This window comes from Haliaeetus leucocephalus, unplaced genomic scaffold (genome assembly GCF_000737465.1).
Source record: "Haliaeetus leucocephalus isolate CR32 unplaced genomic scaffold, Haliaeetus_leucocephalus-4.0 Scaffold450, whole genome shotgun sequence".
Taxonomy (NCBI): domain Eukaryota; kingdom Metazoa; phylum Chordata; class Aves; order Accipitriformes; family Accipitridae; genus Haliaeetus; species Haliaeetus leucocephalus.
The window spans coordinates 18,431,575-18,447,832 of NW_010972886.1; the positions used below are offsets into that span (position 1 = coordinate 18,431,575).

The following is a 16,258-nucleotide window of genomic DNA, read 5'->3' on the forward strand; positions in this document are numbered from 1 at the left end:
GTGAGCGTGAGCCCGCCCGGTGCGCTGGGGTTTGCCTTCTCGGCTCGGCCGGCCGGTCGGGAAAAGGTGGCCCCCGCCCTCCGTGACTGCTGCCCGGGGAGCCGCTGGGGGCCGTTACCCCCCCGCAAACAAACGCGCTGCCCCCGAAACCGCAAACCGAACCAAAACCTCTGCAAAACAAAACAAAAATACACATACTTCGTACTAACAGGCGTCTCTTTTTTAACTACTATTTTTATTTTCTTCCCCCTCCTCTCCTTCCCCTTCTTCCTCCCGCCTTGCTCCTGCAGCGTTTGCCGTACGCGGGGATGGATTTCACGGAAGCCTATTCCGATCGATGTTCTGCCGTGGGGCTTGCAGCCAGAGAAGGAAACGTTAAAATGCTGAGGAAACTAATTAAGCAGGGATACAGCATCGATGTTCCAGATAACAGGGGTTGGGTGCCAATCCACGAAGCAGCAGCTCACAATTCGAGTGAATGTCTGAGGCTGTTAGTTCGTGCAGGTAAGGAAAATCTGATGTGAGACAGTGTGATTTGCTGCTGAATTACCCCGTCATATAAAATATAAACCAAATAGATTTCCCTTATCTTATTCTTACTTGTTTCACAAATTTCTGTGTGGTTTGGTAGTTACTGACTTAGCTGTGGTAGAGAGAAATTGGCATGTTGCAGTCTGTGAATGACATTTGATTTTACTTCACCTTCTCTGTCCAAGGCGGGTATCTGCCTAGGGCCAGCAGTAACTGACACTGCTGTTTGGAAGAGTTGATAACAGCACACGCGTGGATACGCTGTAGGCCATGCATCTCAAATAACTCGGTTATTTTCAGAAAATAACTGTGTGTTGTAATTCATTGCTAAATGTATTTTTTTTTTTTTCCTCCTCCCTTACTCTCATTTGTAGCTCCATCTGATGACTACATAAAATCAAAGACATTTGAAGGGCTGTGTGCGCTGCACCTTTCAGCACGCCATGGGTCTTTGGAAAGCATTCGTGTTCTTCTGGAAGCTGGGGCTGACCCAAATGAAGTTACCACCGAAGCAACAACCCCGCTGTTCCTAGGTGACACGAGCTTTCTTGAAATCTCACAACAGCTGAGGAGTGGGGCAAAGCTTATTTGCTGAGTTTAAACTCACCAGAGTTCATTTACTGCCTACCATGTTTCATATTTTTGTAGCCTAAATACTAGGCTTTAGGCTCAGGGATGGAGTGGGTCTAAAAATTACCTTTTATTTGTGGACAAATCTGCTTCAGACTGTGTTTTAAAACAAAATTGTATAGCCAAATTGGTTTCCTGTATCACCTTTTCTTTCTTTCTGGCACAGAAAAGGTCTAGGAGGTATAGGATTGCATCTATGTGAGGGTGTTTCAAGTATTATTTTTTTAATTCCTCCCTACTTCTTATGTGGAAAGACCTCTTATTCTTTTTGGAATTCCTAGTTTAGCAATTAAAGTCCATTATTGTAGTATTTTTTTCTATGATTTATGTTTGACATAATTAAATGCTTAAAACTTCTGCTATAGCGAATTCTCAGAGCCTAAATCATCTGATTAAATATGCTTATTGTTTTACTCACCTCCGTACCCAGGCAAACACGGCTGCCACATTACCTCTGTTTACAAGTCTAGTCACATTTTATTTTTAAGCGACAAAATAGCTTATTTGCTTAAAACAATTGGTAACAGGTAGCACTTGTGGGGAAATCATCACTAAAAGCACGCTGGATAATGATAATTAACACTATGTGTAAGTGCTTACATAGATTAGACAGGGCCAAGGAACGGTCCTGGAGTTGTGTATCCAAGAGATTTTTAAAAAGGAAAAAGTATATGGTCAGGTTAGTCCAAACTACATAATGGGGTTATGGTACAGCTCTGTGTTGGACATTGAGTACTACAAGCCACTGGTGCCCCTTTGGCGAGCTTGTGCACTAATACTCTAAAAATTATTTAATCAGTAGCAACTATTTGCAGGTCATTTATCACCATATCAAGCTTTTACGGTTACACAGGAAATGTGCCTTGGTATAATTGTCGTTGGCAAAAACTTGAGGATGAATCAGGATGCTAAAGGAGGCTTTGTTAATGAATGCATTAGCATAAGTTAAATGTACACGTTATAAATTAATTTTATATAAGTGTTTAAAACAGTTTTAAATTTTTTTTTTAAGTTTATGTTTGGAGGAATTTGTTTTAAGATAGCCACTGGGCTTCACAAATTTGGGAGGCCATTGCAACTGTCATGCAGTTAGGTGCCTGCTGCAGATTTGTCTCCGTGTTCCACAGGAAAGAGGGAGGAGAGAAATTTGCTTTTGTTACTCTTGTTAGCACAATGTAGGTAGAATTTTAACAAGTCTTAACTAAAAACTTTGTGGATAAATTTCCACTCTCCAAAACTGTTTTGGGGGTGTAAATGTAAAAGGCAAGTTTAAAAGAATTATGATTATTGTGTCAGGAAGTTAGTGGTGAGACCATTTGAATTTTTCAATGAGTTCCTTAAATCCATTTAATAAGAATTCTTTTTTCTTCTTTTTGTTACTGTTCTATCTGAAGCTGTTGAAAATGGACATGCAGATGTTGTAAAGTTTCTGCTCCAACACGGAGCAAATATTAAGGGACCTCATTCTTGGTCTGCATGGAATTCTTTGCACCAAGCTTCTTTTCAGGTAACCTGTAAGTGTATCATATAATTTCCATGTAACTGCTGTATTCTGAGTGATAATTTATCTATTTATTTGCTTTTTTATCGGGTATTTTTTCCTAACCTACCCTAGCAGTCATAAGGTTGCCTAAACGCCAAAGGGCTTGCAATGCACTGAAGAGTATATCTGGAACTACATGAGATGTTGATGTTGGGAAGCAATAATTATTTAAATAGTATAAGTATCGCATGTACTCACAAGCTCATGTGTTGTTACTTGGGAAGTGAATCTCTTACAAGATTTTTTGAGAAAGAGTTCTGTTTAGTATCTCATCATCAGTGAGATGTACAACCTATTTCTGGGATAGAAATATGTTAGAAATGGTTCTCATAAACTAATTTAATTTCCATTTGTACATATTATGTAAATGAACAAATGTGAAAAATTAAACTTGTCTAGCTTTTTCTGCCATTAATTTTTCGGTACTCCTTTAGAATATTGAATATATCGTGTTTTTTTCTTATTTCTGTTTGGAATGTGTGGGAAAAATACATTATGTCAATCCCCCACTTTTTTGTTAAGAATAAAAATATTTATTTCAGGAATGCACTGAGATAATGAAAATACTCCTGGAGAAAGGGGCAAGCAAGGAATGTAAGGATGACTTTGGAATTACACCTTTGTTTGTTGCTGCTCAGTATGGAAAACTGGAGAGCTTAAGACTGCTTGTATCCCATGGTAATAGTGATCATTCATTTAGCTTTTACTGTTTGTAAACTCGCATCAGCCTGTCACCAGATACAATTTTAGTTCTACTTTTGCACTTCATAACTTGAAATTTTAGGGGGTTTTAATGTAATTTTAATTGCAGGTGGGTATGCAAAACCATCTTAATTGCTTAAATCTTGTTTCAATAATTTAATATAGTTTTCAGCAAGTGATGGTAGGAAGTAATAAACCAAAACTCTGAAAAGATTAAGGATCATCAGGGTCTTCTAGAAGCCCACAATAGCACTACATTAGTGGTCTGATTTTGATGACATTGCTTTTGTGATAGAATATTGTTCAGGTTAAGTGAAGATACCTCTCTCTGATCATAAAGTGACAGCAACAGTCTCATTCATATAATCAACAAGTTTTATACATCTAAGCACATGTCTCCTGGGGGAGAATCTCAAAAAATAATTGTGATCAAAAGATTGTCTAGCCCATTGCCTTTCCTCCAGCAGGTTTATCTCGTGTTGTGCTGATCTTTGACAGAGTTAATGTTAAAGCACTGAGTGTTGAAAAAGTTAGCGACAAGCTGGTTAATGTTTCCTTGTTGCTGTGGAAAACCTGTTGTATTGTGAAGTCACTCTGTGAAAACCCATTACTGATTAACATTAATTTGTTGTTTATTTTGTGTCCTGTAGTGGTGATGTAAAGTATTGGCTTTTTTTGTTAGGTGCAGACGTAAACTGTCAAGCCAAGGACAGAGCCACTCCCCTGCTGATAGCTGCACAGGAGGGCCATGCCGAATGTGTGGAACTGCTCTTATCAAAAGGGGCAGATCCAAATCTCTACTGCAACGAGGATAACTGGCAGTTACCTATTCATGCAGCAGCTGAAATGGGCCATAAAAAGTAGGTGATTAAAAAGGCATTCAGACAGAAGATTCTGGTAACAACCTAATCAACAAAGAGGAAGTTCAGCTCTAAAAGGAAGAAAAACAAGTTCTCAAGCTGATTTGTAATTTAGAATTCCAAATTATTTTCCTATTTTAATGTCCGTTAGTAGTCCCAGTAAAGTGACCAACCGTTTTTAATTCAGCATCTAACCTGGGTCTGATCCGTATCCTAATGAGTTTAGAGGGTTTTCCACAGTGCTGAACCAGATACCGATTCACTCAAAAGCCATATTACTTTTACATCTTAAAATACAGGTAACAACAGCATATGCTTTATACATGACTTGAACAGCTCTTAATTAGAATTATAGTCCTGACCATTAAGTAGTAGAAGTAATCATATGCAAATAATGAATTAGCTGAACCAGCCAGAAAATGAAAGCCACAAAACAGTTCCTTTAATCCTTTTCAAAATGCATTTGTAGCTTTCCCCAATCCCAATGATAAAAGCTGCTTTCACAGCAGAAAACCAAGAGTGGAAGGAAGTCGCAGAGTAGCATGCTGTTGTGGAGAAGCGTCTCTCAAGAACCCCATGATTTGCGCATGTATGACGGCACTTAAAATCAAATATATTAATGACAATACTAACTGCAAAATTATCAGTAGATGCTTGATCTTAACCCCTAGCAAAAGGAGGTCATCAGCTTAGTTATCATTAAGTTGGTGTGTCAAATTGATGCCACTCCTCAAACTGATGAGGAGGGCAGACTGTAGTAGATACTGAGGAAGCTCTGTATTGTTCATTTTCTCAGAAACGTAAGATCACAGAATCGTTTAGGTTGGCAAAGATCTTGAAGACCATCAAGTCCGACTGTTGACCTAGCACTGCCAAGTCCACCGTTAAACTATGTGGTTTAGCTGCCTTCGTAGCTTTTGCAACAATAGGTAACTGGCAACCTCTGAGCAGTGCCAGTAAGTTCCAGTAGCAAAGGAATCGGTGTCCGTCACTAATCCTTGTTGGCTGGAAAGGATGTAGAGGTGTGAGCTATGAAACAGAATGATTTTTCTGTTTCAGTACTTCAGTGAGTATTGTTGAATGGAAGTAAATATTAATTTATTTGCAACTCATGTTTTCAGTTTGCTTCCAGACTTCAAGGAAGTCTGGATTTAATGTGCAGAGGTACTCTATTGCTGTAAAATGGATTGTTGGATAATAGGAAATATCTGTCCCTGGTTCAGATTAAAATATTTATTGCCAGCCTAAATCCATCCCAAAGCACAATGTTTGTTATCTATGTATGAAAGTGAAAAAACAGGTAGGATTTACTTCTTAAGTTGTAATGACCAGACAAATTAAATTAATTATTGCATAAGATCACAAAATAGATAGTTCTTTTAAATATTTGCAGGATATTAGAGTTGCTAATACCAGTTACTGATCGGATTTGTGACAAAGGCAAAGGCAAAGTGAGCCCTGTGTATTCAGCAGTATATGGTGGTCATAAAGAATGTTTGGAAGCATTACTTAAAGAAGGCTACAGTCCAGATGCTCAAGAGTGCCTTAACTTCGACTGCAGATCACCCATGTGTATGGTCTTCCAAAAAGAGTAAGTATATCTCTTATATTTTGAAACTATTCATAATTATGTTGGCCTTTATTTAACTTTTTTTAAATGTGCAGTTTTCCTGCCCTCCTTCCTCAATTCTTGAGCTGCTGGAGTTAAACTGTGAGTATCCGAATAGTGTGTGGGCTTTGGATTGCGTGCATGAGCTGAAGAAGCTCACTGAAATATCCAAGGGGAAGCTCAGCTCTTTGAAGAAGAGTCTTGTAGAACATAATTGCAGTTTTCGTGCTTTCAGAAGGCCTTACCAACATGTCTCTGTCTTCTGGGAACGTGACTTGATGCTGTAATTGGATCAAAAGTAGCCAGATCCTTTTCAATAAGGATGAGTTATCGTGAAATAGTGTTTTCCTTTCCTGTATGCCAGTTTTGTGCATAAGACAAGCAGAATTAATCAGCTCCATGCTATAGCTGTAAGGAGGACTGGGAAACTGCATGATACATTCTTTTAGATCATGACCCATTTCTTTTTATGCCTGGTGAGTGATGCACACCCCTGGTATTCAACAGGAAATAAAACAATGCTTACTTCATAATGCAAAGGCTATAATTTTGGAGGAAAAATAATAAAGTATAAAAGCCTTACTCCGAAGTGTGTGTGTATATATGGTATGTCAGTTGACATGCTCTTCATGTCCTTACTGTTGATTTTTTTTTTTCTTTTAGTACAGAAATTTCTTCTTCCTTTTTCTGTGGGAAATTTGTGGAGGAGGGGGCTATTACTGTAAAAGTTCTTGATGTTGCTGTCCCCAAGCTCACCTTGTGCTCCTCCCTAACTAATTCAATGTATAAAATAACATTCAAAGGATTGAATACTAGCACAGCTCAAATCTAGATAGAGAATCACATGTCAGTCACTTCTTGGCAGTTCTGACCTTTCTATAGAGCTGTAATGTCATTATGTTTTAGATTTTAATTGAGACTTGAGAGCAATTACCTGGTAACTGCTTTACCCCTTAAAACAACAGAGGCATTTCATGTGGTAGAGAATACATTTGAAAACTTTTTTTCTTCATCTGATTGCTCTCATTTACTATTTTGCCAGAATTCTAGTTAGTTGACCCTTTCTAGGCACTCTTCCTCAGGAATATTAATGCGAAGTAATGTTATGTGGCTAGTGTGCTTCATTAAGGTAAATATCTTCATAAATGCTTTTAAATGCTCTTAAAACTCAGATTCTAACAGAATATTTCATGTACATGGATCGAAATCTATTGCTTATGTTGCTACCATTTAAATTTATGAGGTTATGGTAGTAGTGAATTTTGTTCACCCCCATTAAAAAGCAGTTTATCCAGTAGATGCAAAATCGTAGCTCTTGGGGCTGGCTTACATTTGGGAGTCATGATTTCAGGTTCTCATTCTTACTGCTTGCCTTCCACATGTGACCTGCTCTGATTCCCTTTATGTAGGGAAGAAAAATCAAAATATGCAATATTTTAACACTTCTTACATTCCAGAAGTTCATTACCTGCAAACCTTTTTAGCCAAAATACTAACATTTAGAGGATGTGCCTTGGTGCCCTGAATCCTGTAAGCAGTTGAGGCTTGTACACAGATATGCAGAGGCTATTTGAGAAATTACTTTTATGAGAAAGCCTGTTCTAATTAAAAATTATGGTCTTGATGAGATGCACCTTTTTTTTCCCCTGGATAAAGCTGTTGAAAGAATTAACTGTGCTGGGATATTCTTTGTTGAATATGTTTGAATGTATGTGTTTGTAAAGTGTGTACTAGTTGCATGCTACTAATTAATAGGATCGCACATTCTTACAGTTGGCTTAGGAAAATTTTTAAAAACTTTACCAAATATATGCCATCGATCTACAATGCCATAATTGCAATAAATAACTTGCCAGTTTCATAATGGTCCTGAAGTGAAAATACTACAGTAATATTCTGATTGAGTTTATCCTACTTGAAGTAAAAAGGCTTATTTCAAAGAGGGAAATCAAGGACAGAATTAGGTTTTTTTAGTAGTGAAAGTACATCCCAGTGACTGTGCCTGTTACAGCCTCTTGTGTCTCTGGTCAGGCTGCAGGTGATTTTGAACTGCTTGAGGCAGGAACTCATCCATATCCAAAACGGCGCATGTGAAATCACACATCGGGGTACAAGGCAGAATGTGCTTTCCCATATCTCCATACATGACGTATAAGGTGTGCAGTGAAGCAGTGCATAGGGTTTGTTATTACTGACTTTCATCGCAGACTCCCAGAAAGCATCGTTAAAAATCCTTGGACATTGTTTTTCCCCTTCTGTCCTATTCTTAGTATATAATAATTTAGGAAGGGATGCAGACCAGGTAACTACTAAAATGTGCTGTAAATGAGGCAGGTAACATATATCGCCACTTCAAAACCACTTCTATGAAGTAATGTGCAATCCAGTTACTAACTAACACCACGCTAATTATCAGTCATAATCTCATTCATTATCATATCATTATCAATTATAATATGGTAATAAAATTATTCTTGTAAAAACATTTTAAAATGTTTACCACAGTTCAGTGGGTTGCAGACCTACCTGCAAATGGAGCTGGGTGTAAATTAAACCCTTAATAAGTTTGAACATTAGGCTGGTCCCCAAGTTCTGGGGCATGCAGTCATTTGATATTTTTGCATACTTGTCCATCTGTTGCATGTGGCATGTTTTTAAGGTGAAACCTCATCAAGTGGGCACAGTGCTTTCTGCTTACAGCAAGCGCGTGGTGGAGCAGCAATGTGGTAATACCTCTGGGTTACAGATCCCAGTAATTGATGACTTTGGGAGGTTTCTATCTGTGATCAAAAGGCTTGCTTTAAAGGGCTGGAAGCTGGTTGGAACTACAGGTTTTTCAGGATAAAATGAATACATGAGTTAAATGTAAGGACTGGAGTCTCCTGAACTAGTTCTACATTTTAAAGTGATGCTTTCCAGAAAGAACTGCAGTCCGAATGTCATGCTGGGTTTTTCTTTGGTTTGGGGGGAGTTTTGGTAGAAGAAATTTGCTTTCTCAAAGGTCTGGGGAAGAACTAACAGGATGTCCTATTCCTTGTGTGCTGTTCATAGGTTTTTTCATTTCATTGATATTTTCCTAAAATACGGGATCACCTTACTTGGGATTAATTTGGGATATTGCCTGTTCCATGAAAAGTTTACTTTGTTTCAACGCTTCTTGAAGCTGGGCTGTTCACTGCCTTCTGGGGACCAGTTATCGGAGTTCCTAAGTTACACAATTAAAGCGCAAGAGGAGTACAAGGAATGGCTGCCTTATCTGCTCTTGGCCGGTTTTAATCCAGTGAATTTAATGCGCAGATTCTGGTAAGCAGATAATGTTATCTTGTTTACTTAAATATTGTATGTTAATCTGCAAAGCTGTTGCCAATGTTATTTAACGCATGCTTTCAGAGGATAGTACTTGATCATCAGTTGCCATGATCAGGAATGGTGAGGGTTACGGAAAGTCTGAAATAAATCATCCACGGGTAATGGCTGGATTCAGTAAAACAAATTTCTTTTAGGAAGAAAGTCAGAAATGAGATTGCTTTATCACTACCCTGGAGAAAGGCATAATTTTGCAGTTTCTATGTTGAACATCTATTATTAGCCCCCAAAGTTAGTTGCAAATTGCGTGTGTATGTATAATATGGTAATGGGAGGAAAAAATTCAAATACTGAGAAAGAGGTCAGGAGGGATGGGAAACAAATGTAAGGTGAAGCTGGGCCAAGGCTAGGAGAAGAGGAAACGGATGCAGTTAGAGATTGTGTTAAAATAATGTGGTGAAAATTCCAGTCTGGGGTTTTTTGGGGGGGGTGTGGTTTTTTTTTTTTTTAAGGTTTTCCACATACAAATAACTGTTTGGTGATGTTTTATATTTAATTAGGCACTACAGAATTAAACTTATATTTAAAATTATGCAGTATTTGTATGTTTTTCTGTTTTTTTCTTGTCTGTGAAGATGATGCTTAGACTGCTACCGTATGTCTCAGCTGTTAATAACATAATGTGAGATGTATAAACTCATTACATGCATTACTTAGCTGTATGAAAGGAGTAGGATTTTATGGTTTACTTAAATACTGATTTATATTTCAGGTACTGTTAAGATATCGTGGTTAAGATATCATTGGTAGTTTTAAGTGCATTCATTTATGACTTAGTGAGATTCTGTTAATCATTAGCATCCATGGCTTTCTGAACATTAATTAGAGGAGTATATATAAAGCATGGTATAGCAGTGCTTCTGTAGATCATATTTATGCATAGAAGACTAAGTGATTGCAAAAGTAATCACACTACAAGATTGCAGTTCAGTGAGTAAACAAATCTCACTGTCTGTGTACGTCATATATGATGATTTTTGATATTTTGTTATGTAGTCCACACTTTTATACCAGTCACTTCCTTTGTCTAAATATCCACTTTTAAAAATAATGCTTATCACATCATAATGTACAAAACTAATGTTTTTGTAAGTTTAGCTTCAACATTAACTATTCCGTACTGGAAAATAACAGGAGGATAGTAGACAGCAAAGGACATTTATGCATTCATTAACTGTCTCTGGCTCATTGTGTAAAACAACTGTATAATCAATCATAAACTGGTCAATCTAGAGCAGTGACAATTTTAATTACCAGTGGAAAAAGTAAAATCACTGTTCTCCGTAGAGAAAGTTAGGCAATCAGATCTCTCTCCTGTATGGTTTTCGGTGAATTTATGAAAGTTCAGTCAAATATGAAAATGAAATAATAAACACTAGAAAGGACATAAAATAATTTTGACATGAATCTCTTGTAAAAAGCAAGTGAATTAAAAATTTTTAGTCTGGTATTTTTCTCTATTTAGAGCATTTAGATTTTCATTCAAATGAAAATTCAGGATTGTATACATCTAGCCAAGAAGCTGTTCTGTGAAATTGCATGGCTTTTCAGCACGTGCAATACTAAAACAGTTGTTTTACCTGCTGTTACTTAAACCTCCTTATACACTTTATTCTATTAAGCTCTTATTAGAAGTTCTTCATAATCAAATCTGCTAAAGGTTTGAAATGTAAATCATACTGATTTCTGAATACAGGTAAATGCAGTTTTTGGTAGATGGAGAGTTTGAAACACTTGCAAATTTTGTGGATTTTTGTTTTGTTTTGTTTTAATAAATATCTGAATCTATGTGCATTTTTTCCCCAAATGTGATGGTAATGCTTATAATGCTCTGGTGTCTTGACCCCTTATTAAAATTTAGGTGGGAATGGAATGAGAAATTAGTGCAGAGGAGAATGCTGCCTATTACTGAGGCATTTAAATTTCAGAGCAGAGATTTTTCTCTTACAGTCTAACTTTTAAAAAGAAATGGAGGAAGATAAAATTACATTAGTAAAGGCTTGGGCTGTCAAAACTACTTTGAATTTCTCTTTAGTAGTTTTCTGTTTCTGGGCTTGGGATGTAGGTTGTTAAGGATTTGTTAGAAAACAGTAAAGCTTTCTATGCATTGTGACCATTATTATACGTACGCTATTGTGTAAAATGATATTTATGGGAGTTTTTGTTATGCAGGATTTTCTCTGTGAGCGGGAATGCCCTTAATTTCATCCTGGAGTTTACAAACTGGAAGAGACTTCCTCCAGCTGTAGAGCAAGACCTTTCAGACTACAAAGAGAAGTTCACTTGGACTCCCAAGAGCCATTTTGGTAAGCAGTAGAGTTAGGAAAAAAGTTCCTGTGTATGCCAGCTTCCAGGCTGTAAGTAGGAAACAGCTCTTTGTGCTAATGCACGACAGCAAAGAAGGTTCAATAGTCGATAGACATTGTTTGTCCAGAAACTGGGGAGCAGAATAGTAGTTACCCTAAACAAACAAATGAGTCATGCTGTCATTTAGTACTTATCTTAAAAGTGTTTCCCCTTCTGTTATTTTGTTGCTGGATTTACTTCCAGACTTAATGTTTCATTTCTTGTAAGATGGCATTAGCCTCTCTCTCTCCCCAAGCAGGTAGCTAGCTGTTCTAGGCTGGTTAGATAAAACTTTCTGATTAAGGATAAAATGATTTTTTGACACTTTGTTTCTAGACGTTTAAGGTAACTTTTCTAGCTAGAGGGAGATTTTTAAAATGCTGATTCTAGCAGGCAACAGCCCTTCACTATTGAGAACTCTGCGTCGTTACCTGCCCAGAGACTGGGGGGTTCAGATGGGATCCAGCTAAACCAGGTAACTGCAGGCAAGTGATGTAATCCCATGGTGTCCTGTTCAGTGTTTGACTTGTTTTTTAATTTTTCAGCCTTCATTCCTTCTCTGTTTCATCTTTGTCGTCTTGAGATCCGGTCCCTTCTAACGAGTGAACGCCTGCGATCAGATCGGTTTATCCGGGAACTGCCATTGCCAGCTTGTCTCCAGGACTACCTTCTCTACCTCGATGTACTGCGAGTCAACGCTATCCCAGAAGCGGAGGATTATCTCAAGCAGAGAGAGGAGGGAGCTCCCTCTACCAGTGACTCCAGTGCTGAAGGTGCAGAGAGGAGGGACACCTGTAACACCTGTGTTAAGTGGTGACTGAACTCTGCAGCTGCAGATTTTGTAATGGCAATTAGTAGACACTGGAGAAGAACTACTGTAAATAACTGTAGTAATAAGTCTTTTCATGCTGTAGTTTTATACTATATCTAGAAGTTTGTTAGAAGTTCTATGATTTATGTGTTTAAAAAGTCTGTTGTAGCTTTCTAAGTCTGTGAACATTTTCTGGTTTTTGAAAGGAAATTTTTAACTCTTACGGAGTAAAATTAGCTTGTTCAATGAACATCGCTTATCTAGTGGTTGAAATCTACTTGGTCAGACACTGTTAGTAGACACTTTATTCCAAGTACTGCATATACCAAATGAAATTATCTGAAAGTCAAAGAACACAATATTGTATTATTGTTATGTATTTATGTATTGGGGATTGGTCTAGCTGAACGAGAGATAGGAAAATAATATAAGAAAGGAAATCGTTTGCTGAAGGAACAGTCATTTTCTTTTATTTTCCTGTCCTTGGTTGTCTATATTTGGCAGAACGTTGGAGCCCGCACCCAGTCCCTCCCCTTGCATAGCCCATAGGCAAGGCACAAAATGTCCCCACAAGCACACCGACACAGCACAGCTGTACAAAAATCCCTCCTTCAATGAAGTGAAAAAGCAACCCCCGTCCCCACAGGGTGGGTGACAGGGCTGGGGCCGGGACACCATGGTGTAAGACAGCTGCATCCCTCGCGCTAGGAAAGCCCTGGTCCTGCAGAGGCAAAGCTGGCACTGCCAGGCTCACTGGTAGTAGATGCTGAAGGCATGGAGGATGTACAGGAAGGTTGTGATGAAGGCGAAGAACTGCATGAGAGGAAGAAGAGCAAAAGCTGGGGTCAGCTGGGAGAGTCTAACCCCATCTCCTCTCAGTGCTCTTGACCTAGAGAAACCTCCCAGCCTAGAGCTCTCTCCAGCCTCAAAGAAAAGGCAAAGCCCCCCACATTTCCCAGGAGGCTGTTACACAAGGCTGTCCATGAGCTGCTGGACCCTGAGAAGCCCATGCTGGCTGCATGATGCAAGAGACGAGGAGCTGAAGCTCTGACCAGTATGACACTGCTGGGCTTGGGGTGGCTCTGCTGTGGCTTTAATATTTGCTCTTACATCTCCCCAAGGGGAACTGCAGGTGCTTCGGCCTGCCTGGGGTTTTCTGGACTGACTCACCGATGCGGCGCTGTTGAGCTGGTAGTAAAGTGGCGAGTTGGGGCCAAGCTCGGAGCGGATGGTTGCATTGGCTTGCAAGACAGCAGCGCTCATGTACAGAATGGCTGTGGCACCGTGGTACAAACTGTCCTGCAATACAAAGGAGCGGCAAGGATCAAAGCCTGCCCGGGACTGTCCTTTTCTGATTCGCCTTGAGGATGAGGTCCATCCTCTGCACGTGCAAGTGCTCAAACAGCAGACGTGCCCAGACAGGGGCTGGAACCAAACCCCTGTACCATGCCAAACCCTCCCCTGTGCCCACACAGCACCTGCAGCGTAGCACAGCTTCCCTCGGCATTTCCAATCAAGGAAAAAGGAAGAAAAAAGGCTGGTTGGTTGCAGAAGGGCTGGCAGCTGGCCGGCTAACCCGTCACCAGCCACAGTGGTCTTGCACCCGCACTGCTGCTGCCAACATCTGCCAGTGTCCCAGCCCCTCCTTACCAGCACTTTCCAGTTCTCGCTGTTTTTGTGAAAGCCGAAGAGGTAGCTTATAAGGAGCAGCAGGGAGATGAGGCAGGAGCTGAGGGACACGTACATCACCCATCCCTGCAGCAGTGGGAAGGAGACGGAGGTAGCAGCGATGAGGATCCACACCCAGGTCCCGCAGAGCTGCCGGGGACAAACACAGGTGCCTCCAGTGAGCACGGAATGGGGAAAGCCCTCTCCCCAAGGGCTTTCTCCTCCCTGAGTCTCTCCTCACCTCCCTCCCACACTGGCCCCAGCAGCTGTTGAGAAGCCCTGCATCTTCAGGCACTGCGGACCAGCCTCCTGTAGCATCCCAGCATGACAACAGCACCACGCGCTGGCACGAGTTTCCCCTAACACTCTTGGAAAATACTTAAAAATGTTTATTACAAAAGGCAAAAGTTTGCTGCTGTATTCGATGCAAGGAAACATCTCACTCCGAAGCCTTTGGCAGAGAAGCCAGAAAATGTGCTTTTATCTGGGAAAGGCGAACAGCCACATCAGCCCAGCCCTGCGGGCTCATTAATCTCCTGGGCTTGAAATCGCAGCATGAGGAAGTCTTCCCCCTGACTCCACGCACCAGCCCAGAGTGAGTCGCTTGCTCTGGATCCACCCAAAATATTTACCGTGCACAGACAGCGTGCAGGATTATCTGGATAAGCTCACGCCGCCCTGCGCTGTTCCAGCTCTGGTGGATGAAACCCCCCCCCCAGATTTGCAGCAGGGAGCTGAGCCCACTAGCACAGGCAGCTCACAGCAAAGCCCAGCCACAGCAATTGCGCCCATGAAGCGTGGGTGGTGTGGGTCACCAGCACTGTGTCATGTGTCAAAGTACACCATCAGTTATCTCAGCCAGTCCCACCGACTGCCCTCTGGACCCATAAGCAATTGAAAGATTCATGGAATGTCACACGACACCCAATTGCCTTCAAGCCCTTGGAAAGACTGAATACAGTGAATGAAATTTCCTTGATTTTCAAGCAATTTCTATGTGATAACTAGAGCTGCTCCTGCCCTGGAGGCGCTGGCAATTCTTCAGCCTCTCCCAGCCCCACGGCAGCCAGCGACCCTTATGCAGGCTGTGGCGTGGACCTGGACTGTATCTTGCCCTCAAGCTGTTCCAAAAACATCACAAAGACCACCTTTGTGCATTCAGTATAAGCAAAAGAGAAGATGTTATTTCCCATTAATGCTGTCTTCAGGATCATTTTGGGGGCTGCTCCCTGATTTTTAAATTCGCTAGAGCCACTAGCGGGGTGCTGTAACGCAGCAAAGCTCAGCATACTCACTATCTCCGGTAGGATGAAGGCGTAGGGGACCGTTTTCAAGACAGCAGGTCCAGAGGGCAAGGTGGGCTGTGTGGAGGCCACAGGGGGACTCGCTGAGGCCATCTCTTCTCAGCTGATGCCGTGACCGCTCCGGCTCGGCTTCGCTCACATTTGCCTGTGCCGCGCCGCTCCTGTGTGGAGTTTTAACTGACACACCCGTAGGGATGTAATCACAGAAACCAGCCCAGGCTGGCACCACACTGCTTCCTCTGGCTGAAGGAGCCCTCGGCAGCCCTCCAGTTATTGCAGCTGGCTTCACACACCCTGCCGCCAACACTGGGACCGGAGACCAACAGGACCCCAGCCTCACCACCAGCACACAATCAATTCAAGGTCTTTTAACAAGAGGGGAGAGAAAAAAATCCTACACCACACCAGGGCAAAAACATTTCCTGCAATCAATTTTTGTCCTTGGCACTCTTTCAAGCCTGACATATTTTTGCTTCCACTGTTGTTGCCTCCTCCCCTTTCTGTTCAGGTTTCTGCTCCGTGTTCACATCAGATTCCCCCACACCCACTGGGCACGTCCAGCCTTCAAAAACTTGCAGCTGAACGTTTTTTACAGACAACTCAACGCAGTGGTAAAACACGGGAGGGTTTGCCTGTGTGCTCTTAAGTGCCCGCAAGGGTCTGAAGGACAGCTACTGGGACAGCTTTCATTTCTACCTGTTGGATTCAACAAGCACATGCCGTTTCCTCCAGCAGACTCTGCCTCACCCCGTAACTCACCAATAACTGGTGGGATGAAAGGCTGAAGGTGGCATCTGCCTCATGGCCTAGAGAGGACAGAATGACTCCACTAACTTAGACAACACGCTACAGCACGAGGACAACATCCTAGTAAAATACCATATCTCT

The 16,258-nt window shown here is 41.0% G+C and overlaps 2 protein-coding genes across 2 annotated transcripts; one reads left to right on the top strand and one right to left on the bottom strand.

Moving 5' to 3' along the window:
* The first annotated feature begins 236 nt into the window (after nucleotides 1-236).
* ASB3 (ankyrin repeat and SOCS box containing 3) lies at nucleotides 237-12,411 on the top strand. The gene is made up of 9 exons (XM_010574884.1): nucleotides 237-504; nucleotides 906-1,064; nucleotides 2,556-2,668; nucleotides 3,247-3,382; nucleotides 4,089-4,266; nucleotides 5,660-5,857; nucleotides 8,927-9,178; nucleotides 11,414-11,547; nucleotides 12,133-12,411. Exons 1-9 carry the CDS (start codon nucleotides 309-311, stop codon nucleotides 12,402-12,404), a joined length of 1,638 nt encoding a protein of 545 aa, XP_010573186.1. The 5' UTR covers nucleotides 237-308; the 3' UTR covers nucleotides 12,405-12,411.
* A 719-nt stretch (nucleotides 12,412-13,130) lies between these two features.
* MALL (mal, T-cell differentiation protein-like) lies at nucleotides 13,131-15,478 on the bottom strand. The gene is made up of 4 exons (XM_010574883.1): nucleotides 15,362-15,478; nucleotides 14,049-14,216; nucleotides 13,569-13,697; nucleotides 13,131-13,211 (listed from the first exon to the last, which is right to left on the bottom strand). The coding sequence occupies exons 1-4, from the start codon at nucleotides 15,461-15,463 to the stop codon at nucleotides 13,149-13,151; spliced, it is 462 nt and encodes a 153-aa protein (XP_010573185.1). The 5' UTR covers nucleotides 15,464-15,478; the 3' UTR covers nucleotides 13,131-13,148.
* Between the last annotated feature and the right edge of the window lie 780 nt (nucleotides 15,479-16,258).